This window comes from Rhinolophus hipposideros (genome assembly GCF_964194185.1).
Source record: "Rhinolophus hipposideros genome assembly, chromosome: 5".
Classification (NCBI taxonomy): Eukaryota; Metazoa; Chordata; class Mammalia; order Chiroptera; family Rhinolophidae; genus Rhinolophus; species Rhinolophus hipposideros.
The window spans coordinates 66,438,164-66,457,645 of NC_138051.1; the positions used below are offsets into that span (position 1 = coordinate 66,438,164).

The following is a 19,482-nucleotide window of genomic DNA, read 5'->3' on the forward strand; positions in this document are numbered from 1 at the left end:
GTGGGTAACATCAGTTTTGTTTTTTATTTAAATGAACTACAGGAAAAAATATTGGAGTACACAGTATTTTCATTTGTTATGTGGCCAGTATACAAAGTAGAAACTTCACTATAATGAATTAATCAGTGAACTTACTTAGCTATTATTTCAAATGTTTTCCGAGCCAATGAAAGCATTCAAAGCACGTGTTAAAACAGTGAAGTAGGTAGTACATTAAAGCTTCTCACAAGTTGATCCCATGCAGTAGGAATAGCAACTTCCTTAAGTGCTAAAATTGAGTCAATGTCTGATACTTCTGATTCTCGGGGGTTGTTAAATATCAGGTAACCTCTCAGAAATACCTAACTATTGTAAGTATGCTTATAGGGATTCTTGTATGAAAAATATGGTGCTGGATTGGAACTGCTAGGTATTCAGAAGTATAAATTCCTAAGCCAATGACCTTTATACACTAAAAGCAAACATTCATGCAGAGTAATGTATCCCAGGTCACAACCAACTAGAACAGGCTTATGGTAACAGCATAGAACATCTGGTTTTCAAATAAGTATTTTCTGTATTAGGATACTTACCATGTTTCCTCGAAAATAAGACCTAGGCAGACCATCAGCTCTAATGCGTCTTTTGGAGCAAAAATTAATATAAGAGCTGGTCTTATATGAGACCTGGTCCTATATTATATTAAGACCGATATTAATCTTTGCTCCAAAAGACACTTTAGAGCTGGTGATCTGGCTAGGTCTTATTTTTCGAGGAAACACAGTACTCAATCCAACATCCCACTGAACTACTGTAAAAGTTAAGAATTTTTGAGCTAAGAGTACATAATTGCCACTTTAGCTCCATGAATGCCTATGAGCCTAATATTTTAAATTATCTCCCTATTTCCCCTCATTCCCATTTCTTCTAAATCTAGAGGCGAAGACCCTATCAATATTATAGTAACCAACGATCATGTAAATGTCCTCATGAAGTATCTCACCCAGTTCCAAATTCTCAGCCTCTTACTTTCATGCCTCGATGCATTATGGCATTGTGATAAGAAAAATATACCTGTAGAGTGAGATTATGGGTTCAATAACTGATTGAATCAGGTGGCTGGTATATTCTGTTATTGGTGGCAGATGGACCCTGAGTCCTAGCCAAACTTTCACAAATTTGGATCACTAGTGCTAAGGAAGATTAGTGGGCGGACAGATCTATGAAAAATCAGTTACTGTCAGAAAAACAATCCGTCTGGTGGTTAGACATACCATCTTTAAAAACAAGAGGAAAACATTCTAATGAAAATTCTCCACCCGTGGATGTTCCCCATTTTGCTCTACCCCCTACATGTTCTTGAATCTGACCCAATTCCTAAAACCTCAAGTGATCTCATTTTAAGTAAATGATCAGGCAAGACGTTCCTAGTGTACAAACACTGACAAAGCACATTTTCACTGGCATGTATTTGTCCATTTCAGCTTGCTGTACCTTTTATAAACTTGCATTCTACAAGTGAGTGGCTACTAAGTACTAAGGCCTGTGACAGGTTCTAAACCTACAAAGGTAAGGTACAGTTTTCTGTCTGTAAGAATGTCGTAACTTAGTGAAGAAAATCAGTGGATAAAAAGTGAATAAAAAGCTAAAATGCAAAATAGAAACTGGTAGGAATCATGTAACAGAAAATATGTGAAATTCATATGGACAGATTACCTATAGTTGTAGAAGTATCAAAGGAGGCTTCATATAAAAAGCAGCTACTGAACTTGTGATAGGGCAACATTCCAGATAGTGGGAAAAGTATGAATAAAAACAAAGAACGGGGAAAACATAGACTTTGTAGAGAAGAGCCATGATTGTTTTAGTGTGACTGCAGCAAATAATACCTGAAAAGAAGTTTAGAGAAAGGTTGGTATGACCTTCGGGAAGGTATTGAATGGGAGATAAAAAGTCTAGATGCTTTTTTTGGGGTATATAAATACAGTATTATTTTAAAGCATTCTTTGAATGACACACTAATGACAGACACTATACATCATTATACATACTTAGCAATACCACCTATCTGACTTCTTCCTAAATACTTGGCATCATTCTAAGCACTTTACATGTATTAACTCATTTAATCTTAATCCCAACCTTGTCAGGTCAGTTCTACAATCCTGATTTTACAGATGGGGCACAGAGGTTAAGAAATTTGCCCTAACCCATCCCTCCCATGAAAAGCCTGGCCACACCTACCAATTCTACAGCTGAAGTACCTTCTTTGCTCTCCGGGAATAACTTTTAAAGCTATTCTAATGGAGAGAATGGTGAAGACTTATGTCCTGTAAGTAACTTGAATGACTTAATCTTTGAAAAATAAAAGGATTAATAAAAGAGAAGCAATTGAAATATACATATAACCACATCATCATTAAAAACTAAGGATGCTAAAACCTAACGAACAAATGTTATGCTTCTGAATGTATTACTTTTCCCTCCATCTATAGATAATGTAACTCAGAGCTACCAGTATTATAGGAAACCTTTTTTATACTTAATTATTTAAATGAGATCAAAGAGTCCTGATACATGTAACAAAGTAGCTCAAGTTTCTTAAGCTCATATACCATCCCAAAATCGTTTCATAAAAACAAGCTGAATCAAAAAGAAAAAATTAGTATCATGACTGGTGCCTAATGGAACGTTTAAAAATTTTATTTTTCTAAAACAAAATTGTAACTTTTTCCTTGCTAAATAGCAGAAAACATTTTTTAAAGCCCTAGGAAAAAGGGCGGGGGGAGGAGGCCAATGAAGATTAACTGGTTAAATTAAGCTCTTCTCTTGAAGAACACTCAAGTTAGCCTATTCTACATTTTGGAAGTCTAATTGCCAAAGTTCTTCCTTAAAATGATTTTCATCTGTTGAAATAAAAGTGCTTTCCAAAAACAAGGCAATACCTTTACTTAGATTTCACATATTTAAAGAATCTTGGCTAAATATTCATGTTACATAGAATTCACGTAACCTCCATCTATTTGTTAAAATCAAAATAAAACACAAAACTTAGTCTACTGAGGAAGAGGATGGAAAGAATTAACCCCACATATCTGAACAGTTTAAAAGCATACATATTTATAAGATGCTTTTTTAATACAATATTATTTTTATCATGAAAATCTAACCTCCCCTTACTTTGACAATCACCTGGTTTCCAACTACACTTACTTTACATACTAATTCACTTTAACTTTTTAAGTTGTACTTTAAAAATCAGAAATAAAAAAGCCCTGGTAAAAGCACCAAAATCGAATGGAAGAATGAAATTGAAAGTCAAAATATAGAAAACAATATAAGGTCCAACATATGCCTTGTCCCAATAAGGGATCTCACAGGCATGAGAAAAGGAAGACTGGATGCTTACTGGACATTTCAAGCTCTAGCATGTTTAAAATTTGACTTCACCCTCCTTACCAACCAGGCGCCTCTCCTGACTTTCCAAATTAGTTAATAGTATGATCTATTGCCTGTTCTTTAAAATCTTGTGTGGTTTCATTCTTTTTTTACCTCTATAATCATTAGAGATGAAATGCTGTCAACTCTTTATTTTCCTTTACAATCTCTTATTCACCTATTGTTTTCTCTCTCTCCAGGTCATACTTTAGGTTCATCTCATGCTGACACCACTGCAACATTATCTTAACTGTCTCCCTACCTCCGATTCTTGTCATCTATTCAGTCACACTGGACAGTTTCCAAATAATTTTTCAATAATACCTTTTGTGGACATCATATTCCTCTGTCTGTTACAAAACCCTCAACAAAAATAACTAAAATCAAAAGGTAATCTATATGGAAAATATTTGCAGCAAATTACTACTAGCTAGTATAATAAAGTCCAAGAATTAAGAAATAAAATATCAAGACTAATATATAAATGGACAGAAGTCTTGAATAGACAACTTGTCTATTACTAATACTCAGCAGGTGAAATTATAGAAAAAGTTCCCACCTCACTAGTTAACAAAAATATTACAAAAAGAAAGCTCAACATTTCACCTATTAAATTAGCAAAAGTGATTATAGACTACCCAATACTGGCAGTTAAACTTACAGGGACAGTGACACTGTAAATTACAACTTTTGGAAAACAACATGGCAATGTTTTAAGACTCATTAAAATGTTCATACAATGACCAATGGTCAGGCAACAGAAAAATGAAGTTACAGACAAAACAGTTTGATGGAATATTTTCAGACATTAAAATCGTGGAGACTGTGTAGTCATACTAAGTGCTTATTACAGTGTTAAAGGAACAAATAAAAATTACGACTAAAGAAAGATGACATACAGACAAGGAAGAAGGAAAATTTAAAAATATAATGTTGGGGTGGGATTAAGTGATTTTTGTTTAGTTTCATTTTGCTTTGTAAAATTTGAAAGAAAAACAAAACTATTTCTGCAAACACCCCAGCTTTCAAGGCTCTCTAGATTCCCAAACCTGTATAGAATACAAGCACCTCATATAATTCTGATGTTCAACTAATTCTAGAAACACAAGTTGGCCTCACACAATTTTCCCAATGTAATCAGTTATCCTCTCCAAACTTGTTTACTCACTGTCCCAAACACAGCTTTCCTTATATAATGTCATTCTTGACCACAACCTTCCATCCACTTAGAATGTCTTCCTTTCTTCTACTTTATTAGATTGGTACAAAAGTACTTGCAGTTTCGGACTGAATTTTAAATCTTTATAACTAGGCTCAAACACACCTTTATTAATCAAAATAGGAACCATTACAATCAACACATTTTTGCCAACGAGAAGTAAGTTTGTTTATTCCTGTAGCATAAAAATCTGTGCTTCGCGATTTGACGAATGCTTGGAATGCATTTTCTGCATCCTGCTGGTTGTGGAAGCATTTTCCCTGCAAAAAGGTGTCGAGATGCTTGAAGAAGTGGTAGTCGGTTGGTGAGAGGTCAGGTGAATATGGAGGATGAGGCAAAACTTCGTAGCCCAATTCATTCAACTTCTGAAGCATTGGTTGCGCGACGTGTGGTCGGGCACTGTCATGGAGAAGAATTGGGCCCTTTCTGTTGACCAGCTGGAGGCACTGCAGTTTTTGGTGCATCTCATCAATTTGCTGAGCATACTTCTCAGATGTAATGGTTTCGCTGGGATTCAGAAAGCTGTAGTGGATCAGACCGGCAGCAGACCACCAAACAGTGACCATGACCTTTTTTTGGTGCAAGTTTGGCTTTGGGAAGTGCTTTGGAGCTTCTTCTCGGTCCAACCACTGAGCTGGTCGTCGCCGATTGTCATATAAAATCCACTTTTCGTCGCACGTCACAATCCGATCGAGAAATGGTTCACTGTTGTTACGTAGAATAAGAGAAGACGACACTTCAAAACGACGGTTTTTTTGATTTTCGGTCAGCTCATGAGGAACCCACTTATCGAGCTTTTTCACCTTTCCAATTTGCTTCAAATGCCGAACGACTGTGGAATGGTTGACGTTGAGTTCTTCAGCAACTTCTCGTGTAGTTGTAAGAGGATCAGCTTCGATGATTGCTCTCAACTGGTCATTGTCAACTTCCGATGGCCGGCCCCTACGCTCCTCATCTTCAAGGTTCTCGTCTCCTCTGCAAAACTTCTTAAACCACCACTGCACTGTACGTTCATTAGCAGTTCCTGGGCCAAATGCGTTGTTGATGTTTCGAGTTGTCTCCGCTGCTCTACGACCCATTTTGAACTCGAATAAGAAAATCGCTCGAATTTGCTTTTTGTCTAACATAATTTCCATAGTCTAAATATAAAATAAACAGCAATAAGTCATTAGCAAAAAACCAAGTGAGAAATGTGTACTAAAATGATGTATAACATAACCACGTTTATTTAAGAAATGTATTCCAATATTAGAACGTTCAGTTTTCCGTCATTAAGAATTCAGAAATGGGAATCATGAATGGGTAAATAAATCCCATAGGGGTGTTCTAATTTTGAGATTTCAGTCTAAAATATCACATTGGGAAGCTAATTATATAGCCTCAAATGCAAGCCCTGAACAAATAAATAAAACATTCCACTTTCAAAATAGCTTTTCATTATAGAAACATTATTAAAAATTTACAATTTTGATTTTGTAGGAAACATTATTAACTTGGGCCTGCTGAAATAGTTTACAAAACAATTCTATCATAATTTTTCTTTCATACCTAAGAGATGAATTAGCGATGGTTTATTTAATATTCATGTACAGTTGCCTTCCATTAAGATGTCATAAATTCCTTAAAAAGACTGAGAAAACAAAATCTTGAACAATATTTTTAATGAGTTCTTATTATATTAGGAATTATAAATTAATTCAGTATCAACTCAAATATTTGGAACATTAAAAAAATTTTGAAGGTTAAGACAGCATCTGTGGAACATCATGAATTCTCAGAAAAGAATTACTGTTAAAGAAAACGTAAGTTAGCTTATCTTACATATTTTGTATATAATACACACAGATTCATAAGAAATACTGACAGAGCATCAACCATGTATCAGGTAGGCAACCATAACAGTGATTGAAACTCAGTTGCTGCCCTCTGGATGAACAGTCTCAAACTGGGGAAAAGCCAAACAACTACCCAATAAATGAGAGACGCATGTAAAGGCATGTAACCTGTGAGGTTACAAAAGCACCAAGAGAATGCACATAAGGTTGGTAAACTTCAGTAACTCTACAGGGAAACATAGAACGGTTAAACTCAACTAACTATACCATAAAAACAATTTGTTTTTCACAACCTCTAAATGTCAATTCCATGTAGCAAAATGTTTCACTGCACAAATGCCTGACTACTCTAGAGTGAAAAATTCGTTTTAAGAAATCATTCCTAAGCTCCAATAAAAATTCTCATATTTTACTGTATGTGTGACTTAAAGATTGTACTAATTCTACTTGAATAAATGAGACCAGGACAGAAAGTTAAAATATAAAGTTAAAGGAAAAAAAAAGGCAAAATGTAGTAAAAGCAAAAAAGGCAACAAAAAAAATCTAAGTGCAGTAAGACCAAAAGCTTTCTGATGGGCAACTGTACAAGGGTCAAAAGCTTTAAATGTACAATCCCCTTTGGCCTTATATTTCTGCTTCTGGGAATTTATTTTAAAGAAATAATCAGGGAAGTGAATGAAGATCTAGATACTGAGAAATTTTAGCCTTTGATGTCAGTTCTTAGCCAAAATCTTTCAAAATATACACAAAGATATTAAGACATATTATTGTTATTACAGAAATTCCGAGATCAGATTATATGAATTATGGTACGTCTATCCTCTAGAACACTATGCAGCCATGAAAAATGCTTTGAGAACAAAATATTTCCTATGTTACCAATGTTTTCTACAAAGAAAAATACGGATGACAAAATGAGCACAACTCAAATGAACTTTTGTAAAACAATACCAATTAAAAAAAGAAACCCCTTTGTATAAATGTAGTATAAACTGTAATTAACTTTTGGTGGAGGGGCTATAAGAGACATTTGTGTTCTTTTGGCTTTTTAGTAATTTCTGAATGCCTATTGACGTGTTATTTGGATCAGATAATAACAGTTGAAAGTTACGCAGTGGAATTATAGGTGATTACCCACTGGGAAATTCAGCAATATTGTTTGATAATTTCCTTAAGAAAAAAAATCACTTCCCTCCTAATTGAATTATCTTTTTCCTATATGCCAGATTTTTAAATAGGGAGAAAAAAATTCATGAAAATGTTCACATTGTTCCATGATAAAAATATTAAGTACATAAGTGCAGAAATATGAACCACATGAATGGGTAGACAAATTCATCAGTATGCCCAAACCTTGATATTTCATTCTAAAATATCTGGAAGTTAACTAGACAACTCACTTGAACCTTGTACCAAACCAAACCAAACCAAACCAAACCAAATCATCTTTCAACTACCATTCTTCTATTTTGCTGCGTATGGCTCTACTTTACTGGTCCACAATATAGTTTTCCAGGCAGTCTCCCCAATTCTAAAGATTTTTTAGATGTTGGAACTCACCTCAGTAATACTTCTGGATATTTGTCAGAGAGGTCCTGTTTTCTTCAGACCAACTGCCAACAAAAACCCGATAATTATTAAATCACTCAACCATTTTCCAGTCTGGAGCCCCACCAATCTATAGCCACAGGGTTCATAACGAGTATTAGGAGGACAGTTTTAAGAAGCTATCTAGATTAGTACGACTCGGTTACTCTGTAGAAATACGAACACATATTTTACTTTCTTAATTTAAAAAAATCAGTTATGAATGAAAAATTGATCTGACTTTAGCCAAAATGTTCGCTTTTTGAGTATATTTAGTCAACATGGATTATCGACGGTATTTTCCATTTTCCTAATTCATTCTTTATAGCTTGTCAATCTATTTCCACCATTTCAAACGTGTTTTTGTTTTATTTAACAGAACACAAGATTTTGCTAATAGAACAAGATCGATGGCTGCCCTGAACAAAGTCCTACCCGAGAGGTCCTTTTATCTAACGTGTTTTCGGTCCCTGCAAAACCATTGCGATTTCCTTTTTTAAAAATAAGCGTATGCCTCGTGCAGTGTGGAACAGCTGCTTTTCTGAGGTCAGAGTAGCAGCGTCTACGCAAGTGAATTCCTCGGCGTTCCGCAACCTGAGGTGAATCTCGTGGGAACCACGCGGAAACACCTCTCCCCACGCAGGGTATGTCTAAGAACCTTGCCTTCCCCATCTTAATTAAGGAGGCGGCCACAGCGAGTGGCACTTGGCTCAGAATATGACAAATTCCCGAAACGCACTTGCAAAGGGAGGAAGAACTGCTCGGAGAAGCAGAGCCCAGAAAGGCTCTCGAGCGGAGCCCAAAGGATTAGTCCGGAGGAAGAGAAGTGCAAGTCCTCTCCGCCTCTTTCTCCTTCGCGGCGGGAGAGGAAGCCTCGTCCTCTTTCATCCCGCCCCCTGCTCCCCACCCCGCCGCAGGGAGAACTCTGCTATGGCTGCCGTGTGGCCCCTTCACTTCCGGTGCCAGTCCCGCTAGAGCTGCGCCATCCTCCCATCAATCGGACAACCGTAGCTTCCAACTGACCTTTTTAGCAGAGCTGCGACTCCTCTGACCTTCACTAGGTGCTGTCCTGGAGGGAACCGTGGGTGAGTGCCGCAGTAAAAAGAAACGATGGGGGAAAGACTTGGCTGTCCTCTCACCAGAAACATGAAATGCGATAGAACTGCGGCCACAGCTGCCCAGACAAAATGGCGCCGGGAAGCCGGTTTGGCGCAGGCGCCTTGGAAAGAACCTGCCCCGCCCCCGTGCAAGTCCTGGCCGCAGCTCCGGGTTCAGTTTCCATGGGACACTCCACTGCCAATCCTCGTGCCGAACTGCTCTTCCTGACCCTTCAATTTACCAATCAGTGCTCAGTCAAGCACATCCGGAGTCGTCTCTACCAATCATGCTTCAGGAGTTGCTTACTCAATACCTGATTCTCCAGTCATGTTAGACTTCGGATACAGCCAATCACAAGTGGAAGATGTCCTACTGCTGTTTTTCGCACCAATCCGTGAAGTTTCAGAGCTACATCCAATGAGGAAGGCAGGTAGCGAGCTCCAATCCGAAGCTCTTCGGCGTCATGATCAGCCAATAGGAGTTCGTGTAGAAACGAGTCTGCTCAACAGCTTGTTATTTGGTGGATTGTGGCAGTAAATCGGGCGAGTGGGGAACCCGGCGCAGGAACTGCTGCCGCGGCCGGGAGTGGTGCTGTCCAGACTGGGGCCCGCGGGGGCCAGTGGGGCGGAGGACTTCGGAGCTGACAGCGCGCACTTCAACCGCAGTTGGTAGGTGGGGAGGAGGGAAGCGGGGGATACTGAATGGACGAAACGGCAGTGGCAGCTGCTGCTGCTACTGCCGCCCGGAGTCCCGGTGCAGTTGGAAGCTTTGGAGGTGGGGAAGGAGATGCTGGGCAAGCGGTGCGGCGAGCGCAGGGGCAGGGGCCAGTCGGGGAGCAGTGGCAGCAAGTGCAGGAACCGCCGCCGCAGCCGCCTCCTCGGCCACTTCCCCGGGAAAATGGCTGTGAGGCTGGCCGCGCCGCTAAGTTTGCTTCCGCGCCCTAAGGAGCGGGCTGCTTTGGGGCGCCGGCCCCCCAACTCCGCGGCGCGTCCTCCCCCGTGGAGTCCGAGGCTGGACCGAGGGACTAGGGGCAGGTACCTCTCGGGGCTGTACAAAAAGTTGAGGCGGGCGCAGGGAGGAGGCGGTGGCCGCCGCTGTGCGGCTCCCCTCCCCTCCCACTCGCTGTCCGGGCCACCTCCCCTCCTCCTCGCCGCCCCCCCAGCCCCCTCCCCCTCGGCGGGTCTCCCCTCGCTCCCGCGCCTCGGGCTGGAGGCCGCGGCCCCTGCCTCTCCGGGTGAAGAAGCGCTTCTTCCTGACATGGTGCAGAGCGGAGGAAGGAGAGCAATGGCGCCGTGACACTCCGCTGCCGCCACCGCGGGCCCGGGGCGGGCGGAGGGGGCACAGCGGCGGAGGCGGGGCGCGGGGCCGAAGTCGGGGTCTACGGGGGGCGGCGGAGCGAAGACTCGGCGACCGCGCCTGTCGGGGGCTCGGGGAAGCCCCAGCGGCACCCTGCCCTTTTCCGGAGCGATCGGTCCTGGGGCTCCGAGTTGAGCTTTTCGGGTCAAAGTGGTGAGCGAGGCGGGGTCGCGGTGGGCCGCTGGCTAACTCCAGGGCGGAACGGGCTGTCCTTTGGCGCCCGTGGGGTTTTCACTGCCCCCCAGCTCCTGCGACCTGGTTACCCTCGGAGGGGAATCTTATCCCTTCGCTGATGGAGGTTCTGCCCTTCCCCGCTGGCATTTGTTTACTTTCTTTCCCTGAGTCGCTCCCCTGTGTAGACTGATTCTGTGCTTCTTTCCCCTCCCCGTGGTTTAGCGACGGAGAAGATAGCTCGTTGAGCTGGAACCCCACAAGTCTCCAATAAAAATGAAGGTAAGTGGAGTCAGCGCTACTCTGAACCTCGTGCCCTGGGCACTGCCTGTCGTGAGGCTGGTGCTGTGGAATGTCATTTTTTTTTTCCTACTCAAAATTGATTCCTCTACTAGGCAGCGCTTTCTGAAAAGGAGGTCGTGTTGAATGGATGGGAAATGATCATTGTGTCCAAACGTAGTCAGTTCGGCCCCTCTTTGAAGCAGTTAACACTTTGGAAAGGCTGTTACAGCCTTTCCATTGTCCATTGGGCTAGTATTTTTAAACACTTCCTGTGTTGGCAGCAACCTTTGCAGAAGTAAAGCTTTTGTCCAGCTTTGGTTCTTTGGGGGATTTTTTTTGAAATTTGTATTCTTCCTCAGTGCCAGTGCGATTTTCTAAGGAAAGAAATATGTAAGGGAGGTATCATTTCTACTGGGGATAAAGGTGAAATTTCGTGGCTAAAATTTGAAAGTGAATTAAAATGAATAGTTTTAATTCAATTGTTATAATAAATATTTTAAAACGTATTCAACCTAAATATGTACATATATATTCTTCTGAAGACAACTAATATTGCCAACATTGTAGGTGATGTTTAAAGGGAAAGGAAGGTATAGCTGTAGTGCTGTGGCATTGAGTGTTTCAGGTAAGATATTTACTTGCCAAAAGGATTCCTCTTCAGTTTACATTATTTGTAAATGGACTAACTTTAAAAGGTACTAATTAGTCATTTATTGTTTCAATGTATTAAGCTCTGAAATGACATTTTCCCAAATTTTTCCTTGCTTTTTTATTTCCTTGAAATGATACATGTAACCTTCTTTAATGTTAAAGAAGAAAACATGTTAGAAAATGAAAATTATTTTCTACCTAAACATGTATCTTTTAAGATGTACACTGTAACCTTTGCACTTGGCAATGTTAAATCAAGCTTGTATGAATACAAGCTTAACTTTTGAAAAAAATAGGTAAAATGACAGATTGAGATAGCAATCATTCTGTTACTGTCAAGATTAAAATGAATCGTAGAATGAAATTTCTCTCATCTTTCAGTCGTTCTTATCATGGCCATGGACTAAAAGACATTTCTTACTAAAGCTTTTTTTATATAGCAAAAAAACTAGTGTGGTAAACTAGATACAGCTACAAGTCTTGTGCCATCAGTTGATAAATCTGTATTCATCGGCTGAATTTAAACTTAAACCTTTGAAATGCAGCTTTTAGCAAATGATTTTTTTTAAGTAGTGCTCTCCTTTCAAAAGGATTGACTATTTCTCATTTATACAGTTATACCATGTCCAAAAAAATACTGCCTTTATGCAGCTGTATATTAATAAATTTAGTTCTGTATTGTTAGTGTTATTTTAATAGCAATATTTCTTTTAATTTGAAAACAAAATTTTTGGAGGCCACAATTGAATTACTGAAAGTTTTATGAGATAACTTAATATGCATATACTTACACTTTTTCTGTTTTTTCTTATTTTTAATTTCTTAAATATATTGTAGAATTGTTGAAATGTTTCGTATCTGGAGAAAATAGATTATTATATTTCTCTACTGATACTTTCCAGTTACAGTTTGAAATGTTTTATGTTATCAGGATATAGTTTATAAAATACAGTGTTTGGTTGGGGTATTTTTCAAATTATCAATGATACTAATAATAGTGTGACTGTTTTTATTACTTTGAACACAGACGTGGGGAAAATAGTAGTGAATTTGCATTTTATGTTCTTTCATCAGGCGGCGGATGAGCCTGCCTACCTGACAGTGGGAACTGATGTCAGTGCCAAGTACCGGGGTGCCTTCTGTGAGGCAAAAATTAAGACTGTGAAAAGGCTGGTAAAAGTTAAGGTAATTTTTGTTTTCCTTTTTATGTAACAGCTTGATTAACTCTGTATTGGAGAGAGTTGGGGAGGGGCAGACTACAAATCAGCATTTTATTTATTGAATCACTACTGTGTGAAAACAGTTATATATAAAACAATAGGAAAAAAGCACATTAAGATATCAGAAATAAAGAACTCACAATGAGAAATTATTCCAAAATGCTTCTGTGGAACTACCACGCTCACGATAACTTCCTATCATTTGGATCTTTCCTGTTTGTGGTATCATGTTTAAATAGTCTGTAATCTATTTTCTCCTTTTTCATAATATTCAGTTTGAAACAATTTCAGGTAATTAGGAAAAAGAATACAGTGGGAATTATGTTTTCAAGACAGCATTAAAATGATTTAGGAATTTTATTTTGAAGATGATTTTGTGACCCGAAAAAGTTAATCCCGTATTCCCGTACAATATTTGGAAATATAGAAACGTACCGAAGGATTAATACAGCTTACCTCTCAGAAATACTACTCTTAACATTTTTTGTTTCTTTACAGTAATTTTCCTACATAAATGTTTTTAGTAATCTTATTTAGATTACTCAAGTAATCCATGCTTATTATAAACATTTTTAACATTATATAATAAAAAATACATGAAAGTTCTCTTTGATACTACTCTAAAGAGATTTGATGTGGTCTACTGGATTCTATGCTGTGCCTATCTTAACAAGTGGTGGTGTCGTTGTTATTACTGGGTTGTGCTGTACTTTCAGTTTTGCAGTTTGCTTTTCCCTTAAATACTTGATCTTTTCCTGTAAAAATTAAGCACTTTGAAAGGAGGAAATGTTTGATTTGTTCTATGAATACCTAGTGGGGACTCAAAATATGTCGAATCAATAAATGAACTAGAGCACTAAAAGTGTGGCCCTGGATCAGCAGCATCAGCCTCACCTGGGAACTTGTTTAAAACGCAAATTCTCAGGCCCTCACACCAGACATACTGAATTAGAAACTATGGCGGTGGGGTCTAGTGATTGTGTTTCAACAAGCTCTCCAAGTGTTTCTAATGCATGTTGAAGTGTAAGAACCACTGAACTTAGAGGAGTATGTTTTGTGTGGTAGATAGATTTATCTATGATTATTATAAAATTTCTGTTTAAATTCTGATCCGCCAGTGAAACTTTTCTTCAGGTATTATTAGGATATCATTTGACGACGTTCATTTCTTCTATGTTTCATATAGCCTATGTCAGCAATACAGTATTTGATTACTAAATGTTTCCTTGGAATTCTTTGAGAATTTAAACTTTTTGTTTGTATTATGGCTATTTTTTAAATTTAATTTAAAATCAATACCTTGGTTTTTTTGGGGGGTCTAATCATAAATGCATTACCTAGAATTTGAATTTTCTTATTTGGGTACTTGCTGTAGTTAGATGGTTACCCTGTATATTTGGGAGGATATGTAGTTGAAAGGAGCACTTATTTATAACTGACTGGCAAATCATGGTTGTTATTCAGGTTTACTTTGTAAAGGACCCAAAGAGTTCTGGCTTTAATTTACCTTGAATGTAAGCAATAAAGTTGATATTGTTTTTTGTATACTTGGTGACAGAACCTTTTATGACTTGTTGATAAAAAGCAATGAAGGCAGTTCTAAGCTTTTACAATAATCACTACAGATTATAAATCTTCTATAGTTCATTAATTCAGCAAACATTTATGAAATGCCTGTAATATGCACTGACATTTGCTAACTGCTGGGAATATAGTGATGAAGGAGAACTCTAGCCTTCAAGGAGCTCACAGTTAATGAGAGACACAATAAACATAAATAAAAGACAATGTAATAAGTGTTATAACAGAAGTAACCACAGGATGCTCAGAAAACATATTTTAAAGACGTTGTTACAGTGTTATCATAAATGTATTGGTCTAAAAGTAACACGTGAATTACTGTGTGAAAATGTTTTTCAGGTACTCCTGAAACAGGACAATACCACACAGTTGGTGCAAGATGATCAAGTAAAGGGTCCTTTAAGAGTACGTATGTTCTACAGTTAAAAATATGAAATAATGAATCAGAAATTCATACAATAACTTGCTGAATCTTACATTTGTACATACAATTAAAAAATTTTAGAATGTTAATTAGAAAACAATATAAATGAGGTGATACATATTCAATATAGCTTATGATATTACAATGGCTGTGTCCTTATTTTAAGAATGTTAAGTATATTACAGAACGATAATTTAATATATATAAACATGAGTTTTCAGCCACCTTTTGTTTTGAATTCTTGGATTGAGTGCTTCATTTTGTTTTTACACTGTTACCATACATGTTTAGATTGCTACTAATATCATACGTCTGAATCTTCTGTTCTAACTTACCAAATAAACTTATGTTGGCTCCATAATTCAATTTAATGAATACCTATGTTATGTTTTCATCCATTTCTGGCCATTTGTGAATGTAATAAATCTTTGGTATGTCTGAGTACCACTTTGGTTAATATCTGATATACAGAGGTCTGGAAGCTGAAAGGTCAACTGGTTCATCCCTCTTTCTCTCCAGGTGAACCTTTATCTAAAAGGGTCCTTAAATATAAATGCTGAATCCCATATTTTTGTGAAAGATAATTGAAGCTATTTTGCTTTGTATTAATTGTTTTTCAGTTCTTATATTCCACTTATATTCCAAGGTTTTTTGAAGACAATGTATTTATAGTGAAAAAACTCTACAGTAATACTTAAGAGACTGGGTTCTCATCCTGCATGCTGCAAATTATTTTCTTTTTCTGAGCCAAAATTTTCAATGTGTAAAATGGAGTAATAATAGCTATCGTACTTATGTCAAAGCGTTTGGGGGCTCATATTGCATGATAAATATATGAGCACTATAAATGACAAAGATCTAAGCCAATGTAAGGTAGAATTATCGTATCTTTTTATAGTTAGTGGAAATGATTTGGTTTATTTAAATTTGGTATGAAATTTTGATTTTGTGTTTTAGGTTGGAGCTATTGTTGAAACAAGGACATCTGATGGATCCTTTCAGGAAGCTATTATCAGCAAGTTGACAGATGCTAGTTGGTATACTGTTGGTAAGTAGTTAGTTAAGTAGTAATTTAATCCATAGGGTTTGATCTGGGGATTGCATATACCTCTGTTTTGTAAATACACTGAATCATTATGTTAACAGAGAAATATGTATTCTTTCCTGTCAATTTACTTGATATAATTGGCTAAAATTTTAATGATGCCCTGCTGGTAACAGAAATAATGATCACTTATAGTAACTTGACAACTTGTGGCTATTTCATTCAAGAATGTACTTCTTTTTTAGATTACCTTAGTATTTCTTTTCAGCAAAATTAAATTATATAGTTATTTTTGTTCCATGAGAAAAGTCAATACAACTTAGTATGGTAAATAATCAGATGTTTTAATGTTTTCTGTAGTTACAATTAAGAGTGCATAATTGCAATCTTGTATTGTGTTGCTGCTAGTTTTATATAAGGGTAATAATAGATGTTACCACAGAATTTATCGACTAAAAAAATTCCACCCAGAATAGATTCAAGCCTGGGTAATCATAGATTAATTTTTTATTTTTGATACAATGAGGGGCCTTTTAGTAACACCTTTCAAGAAAGATACATGCTACTATGAACTCACTCTTAACATTCCATCCATAACCTTATACTGGTTTTTAAAAATCTTGTAGTGAGTAGCAATAAATGTCATAGTACATGTAAATTTAAACCTAAATGTAGTACTTACATAGTTGCTGTCATTATGTTGATGAGAATAGCAACGGTTAACATTTCTAAATCTTCTCTCAGTTCTTCCCAACTACACAGTCCTGTGGATAACATCCAGTTCTTTGTTTTACACTGACATCTATAGCATTGTTTGGTTTTTACAGTATGTCTTGGAATGAACAGTATTATCATAGTCTTGTGGTTTCCTTGTAGAACGAAGAGAAATGGCCCTTTAGATTTATTTTTAGTTAACTTGATTTGTTGCTTTGGGTAAAAATTACTTATCTCCAGTTGATGCTCAAAGTTATTAAAAACTGTATTTGCTGTGTTTTACTCTGAGGCTTCTATTAGTACTGGTAGTGATTTACTGTATGTAGCCACTGTTTTCTAACCATTTTTATTGTTTTACTTCCTAAAAATTTGTGTTGGTTCACAATGGTCTATTATTCTGAACTACGTATTTTTAGGAAGTTTACTTGCGGTTATTGGTAACTGTTAAAAAAAAAACTAAGCTAATGTTAATTCAGATTAATAAATAAATTTTGCTATGTTAAACAGGGCAGTAGTAAAAATTACAGGAGTTGATACATGCAGAATCATGGGTAATTATGTGATGCATGTTCAGATATTAACATTGCATCCTATTTGGTACTTAATATCATGGTTGCATTCATGGCACTTGTGTAGTTTTACTGACATAATGCTCGTGCTTCTACAGAAGCAATACTTTTCAGGTTTCCACATTCTGGGTTTCTGGACCTCAGAATAATCCTTCAATTATGAATAGCAATCTCTATTTACATGAATAGCATTTTAGCATTTCTAAAAACTAGTTGCTACTGAGCATTCTCTGTAGTGATTTTCTATGGTAGGTAATTATAGAAGAAATTATATAATTCTTGTTCTCAAAGAGCTTAGAATTGTAATTGCATATAATTCATGTATCATCCATCAGTGTACATAAGAATCACTTGGGCTTTTTTAAAAAAATGAGATTTGAAGACCCCAAATCTCTCCAATTAAGTAGATCTGTGGGTGGCAACCCAATAATCTTTCTTTTTATATGCACAGTGGCTAAATCTAATGTAGGTCGTACACACTTAGAAAAACAGACCACACTTGGAGAAACAAGAGACTTACTTGGGAGAAAAATTTCAAAATATTTAAGATTTTTACATCTGTGTAATGAGAGAGAATTACCTAAAACATTTACGATATTAAGAGGCACTATTCACTTAAGTATACTCAATATAGCACTCTGCTCTAAAGAATGGTTAGATATTGAAGGATATAGAACACATAAAGAATGATTAGAGTTAGATGATGTAATACAGAATTGTACACCTGAAATCTATGTAATTTCACTAACAATTGTCACCCCAATAAATAAAAAAATAAAAAAAGAATGATTAGAGTATAAGCTTAAAAGATGTCAAAATACAATGTGTGATCTCTCAGAGGTCATAAACTTTCTATGTTTTTCTTTAATTGAGTGTCTATTGCCTTTTGGGTTTAATAGTTCTTTTCTGGAATTGTTCTTGATTTCTAGTTCCTAACGAGGTGTTGCATAGGTAGAATCAGAAAGTTATAGAAAGTATGATTCTTCATGACATTTTTTAAAGAGATCTTGAAATTATGTCAGACTTAAAAATGAAAGGAGAATACCATACTGATGGTTTGGTCAAATAGAAGTTGTGATCACTGGTGATCAAAAGTTAGCAATGAGTCAGTGATATTAACACCTTCGTATGTAATGTAGGTGTTAATTTTTACTATTATAGCACATTAACCCATTTTGAAAGAGGTAGAGCTAACATAACTCAATGTTATCTAATGTTTTCCCTCTAATGTTCAAGAATAACTCCAGCTCATGGATTTTTTTGTTTTGTTTTTTGAGCCTTGGAAATATTTCCTCTTCCTATTATAAAACATTTCTTCTAGCATAGTTTATTCATTTGGCAGTTCTTATTCATTGCATTAAAGGTAAGAAATTTGTTATGTATGGAAATGTGTTGTTACTTGTCCAGCCATTCAAAAGGTATCAAAATTGGGATTAGAATTCATATTTCGACTGTTGCCATTAACTCCTGGTAAATACAACTGTCACTAGGACATTCTATAACTCTTCTTTTGCCTTTTTGGAATATAAAAATAACACATTGAGTTTGAAAAATAAGGAAAATGTCAAGGAAAATAATTGCCATTAAATTTCGTAATTTACATATAAAATGTACATATATAGCATATATCATGCTTAACACTAAAATCTATTTGATCATTTATGTATTTTTATGACATTTTTATGATTCGGAACTTTTTCATGACTTGTAGTTACTGTTTTGCACATCAGTTGTATCAGGTCTCATGGAAGTTCTTATTAATGGTGTAGAGATTTAGATGAAACTGGTGAATGGGCTGACTTTTTTTAGAATGTGCTGCAGGCTTATAAGGCTTTTAATTTAGTTAGAAGCTCTTAATGACACATGTTATAACCAAAACCAACCACAAAATGTTTTCAAAACCAGGTGGTTATTCCATCATTACGAAAAAAATGTACTAAGCAACAAAGAAATCTATTAAGTCTGTAATAGGTTTTAACCCATTGATAAATGGCCTTCCATATGACTTAACATTCCAATGATATTTTGCTAATGTAATTAGATATTTGAATATTAATTTAAGTTTCCAGGTTTGTAAAGTTTTTGACCCTAGCTGCTGAGGGACTTCTGTAGTTCTCACAGATGATTTTGTGAGTAACAGAACTATTGGTTTTACTTAGGATATGCATTTATTTTTGATTTAAAAATTTTTACTCCATTATGTGAAATATTTTGTTAATTATAAGTGCAATACACAAATATAATAATACTTATTTTTCATAAGTCTGAATTCTTGACTTCCTCACATGTTCATTTTATGACTCTGCTTCATTA

General features: G+C 36.7%; 2 protein-coding genes across 3 annotated transcripts in view; one reads left to right on the top strand and one right to left on the bottom strand.

The window, feature by feature from the left end:
* Positions 1–9,253, bottom strand: LOC308497753 (histone-lysine N-methyltransferase SETMAR). Its single transcript, XM_081048767.1, has 3 exons — positions 9,082–9,253; positions 8,032–8,084; positions 1–5,775 (listed from the first exon to the last, which is right to left on the bottom strand). Exon 3 carries the CDS (start codon positions 5,770–5,772, stop codon positions 4,747–4,749), a length of 1,026 nt encoding a protein of 341 aa, XP_080904893.1. The 5' UTR covers positions 5,773–5,775; positions 8,032–8,084; positions 9,082–9,253; the 3' UTR covers positions 1–4,746.
* The window catches only part of ARID4A (AT-rich interaction domain 4A), a 60,114-nt gene continuing 49,872 nt past the window's right edge, over positions 9,241–19,482 (top strand). For both annotated transcript variants that reach the window (XM_081048765.1, XM_081048766.1), the window contains exons 1-5: positions 9,241–9,824; positions 10,909–10,965; positions 12,691–12,801; positions 14,757–14,822; positions 15,799–15,889. In XM_081048765.1, coding sequence (XP_080904891.1) covers positions 10,960–10,965; positions 12,691–12,801; positions 14,757–14,822; positions 15,799–15,889 — 274 coding nt within the window. In that variant the 5' untranslated portion in view covers positions 9,241–9,824; positions 10,909–10,959. The remainder of the gene's footprint in view (positions 9,825–10,908; positions 10,966–12,690; positions 12,802–14,756; positions 14,823–15,798; positions 15,890–19,482) is intronic.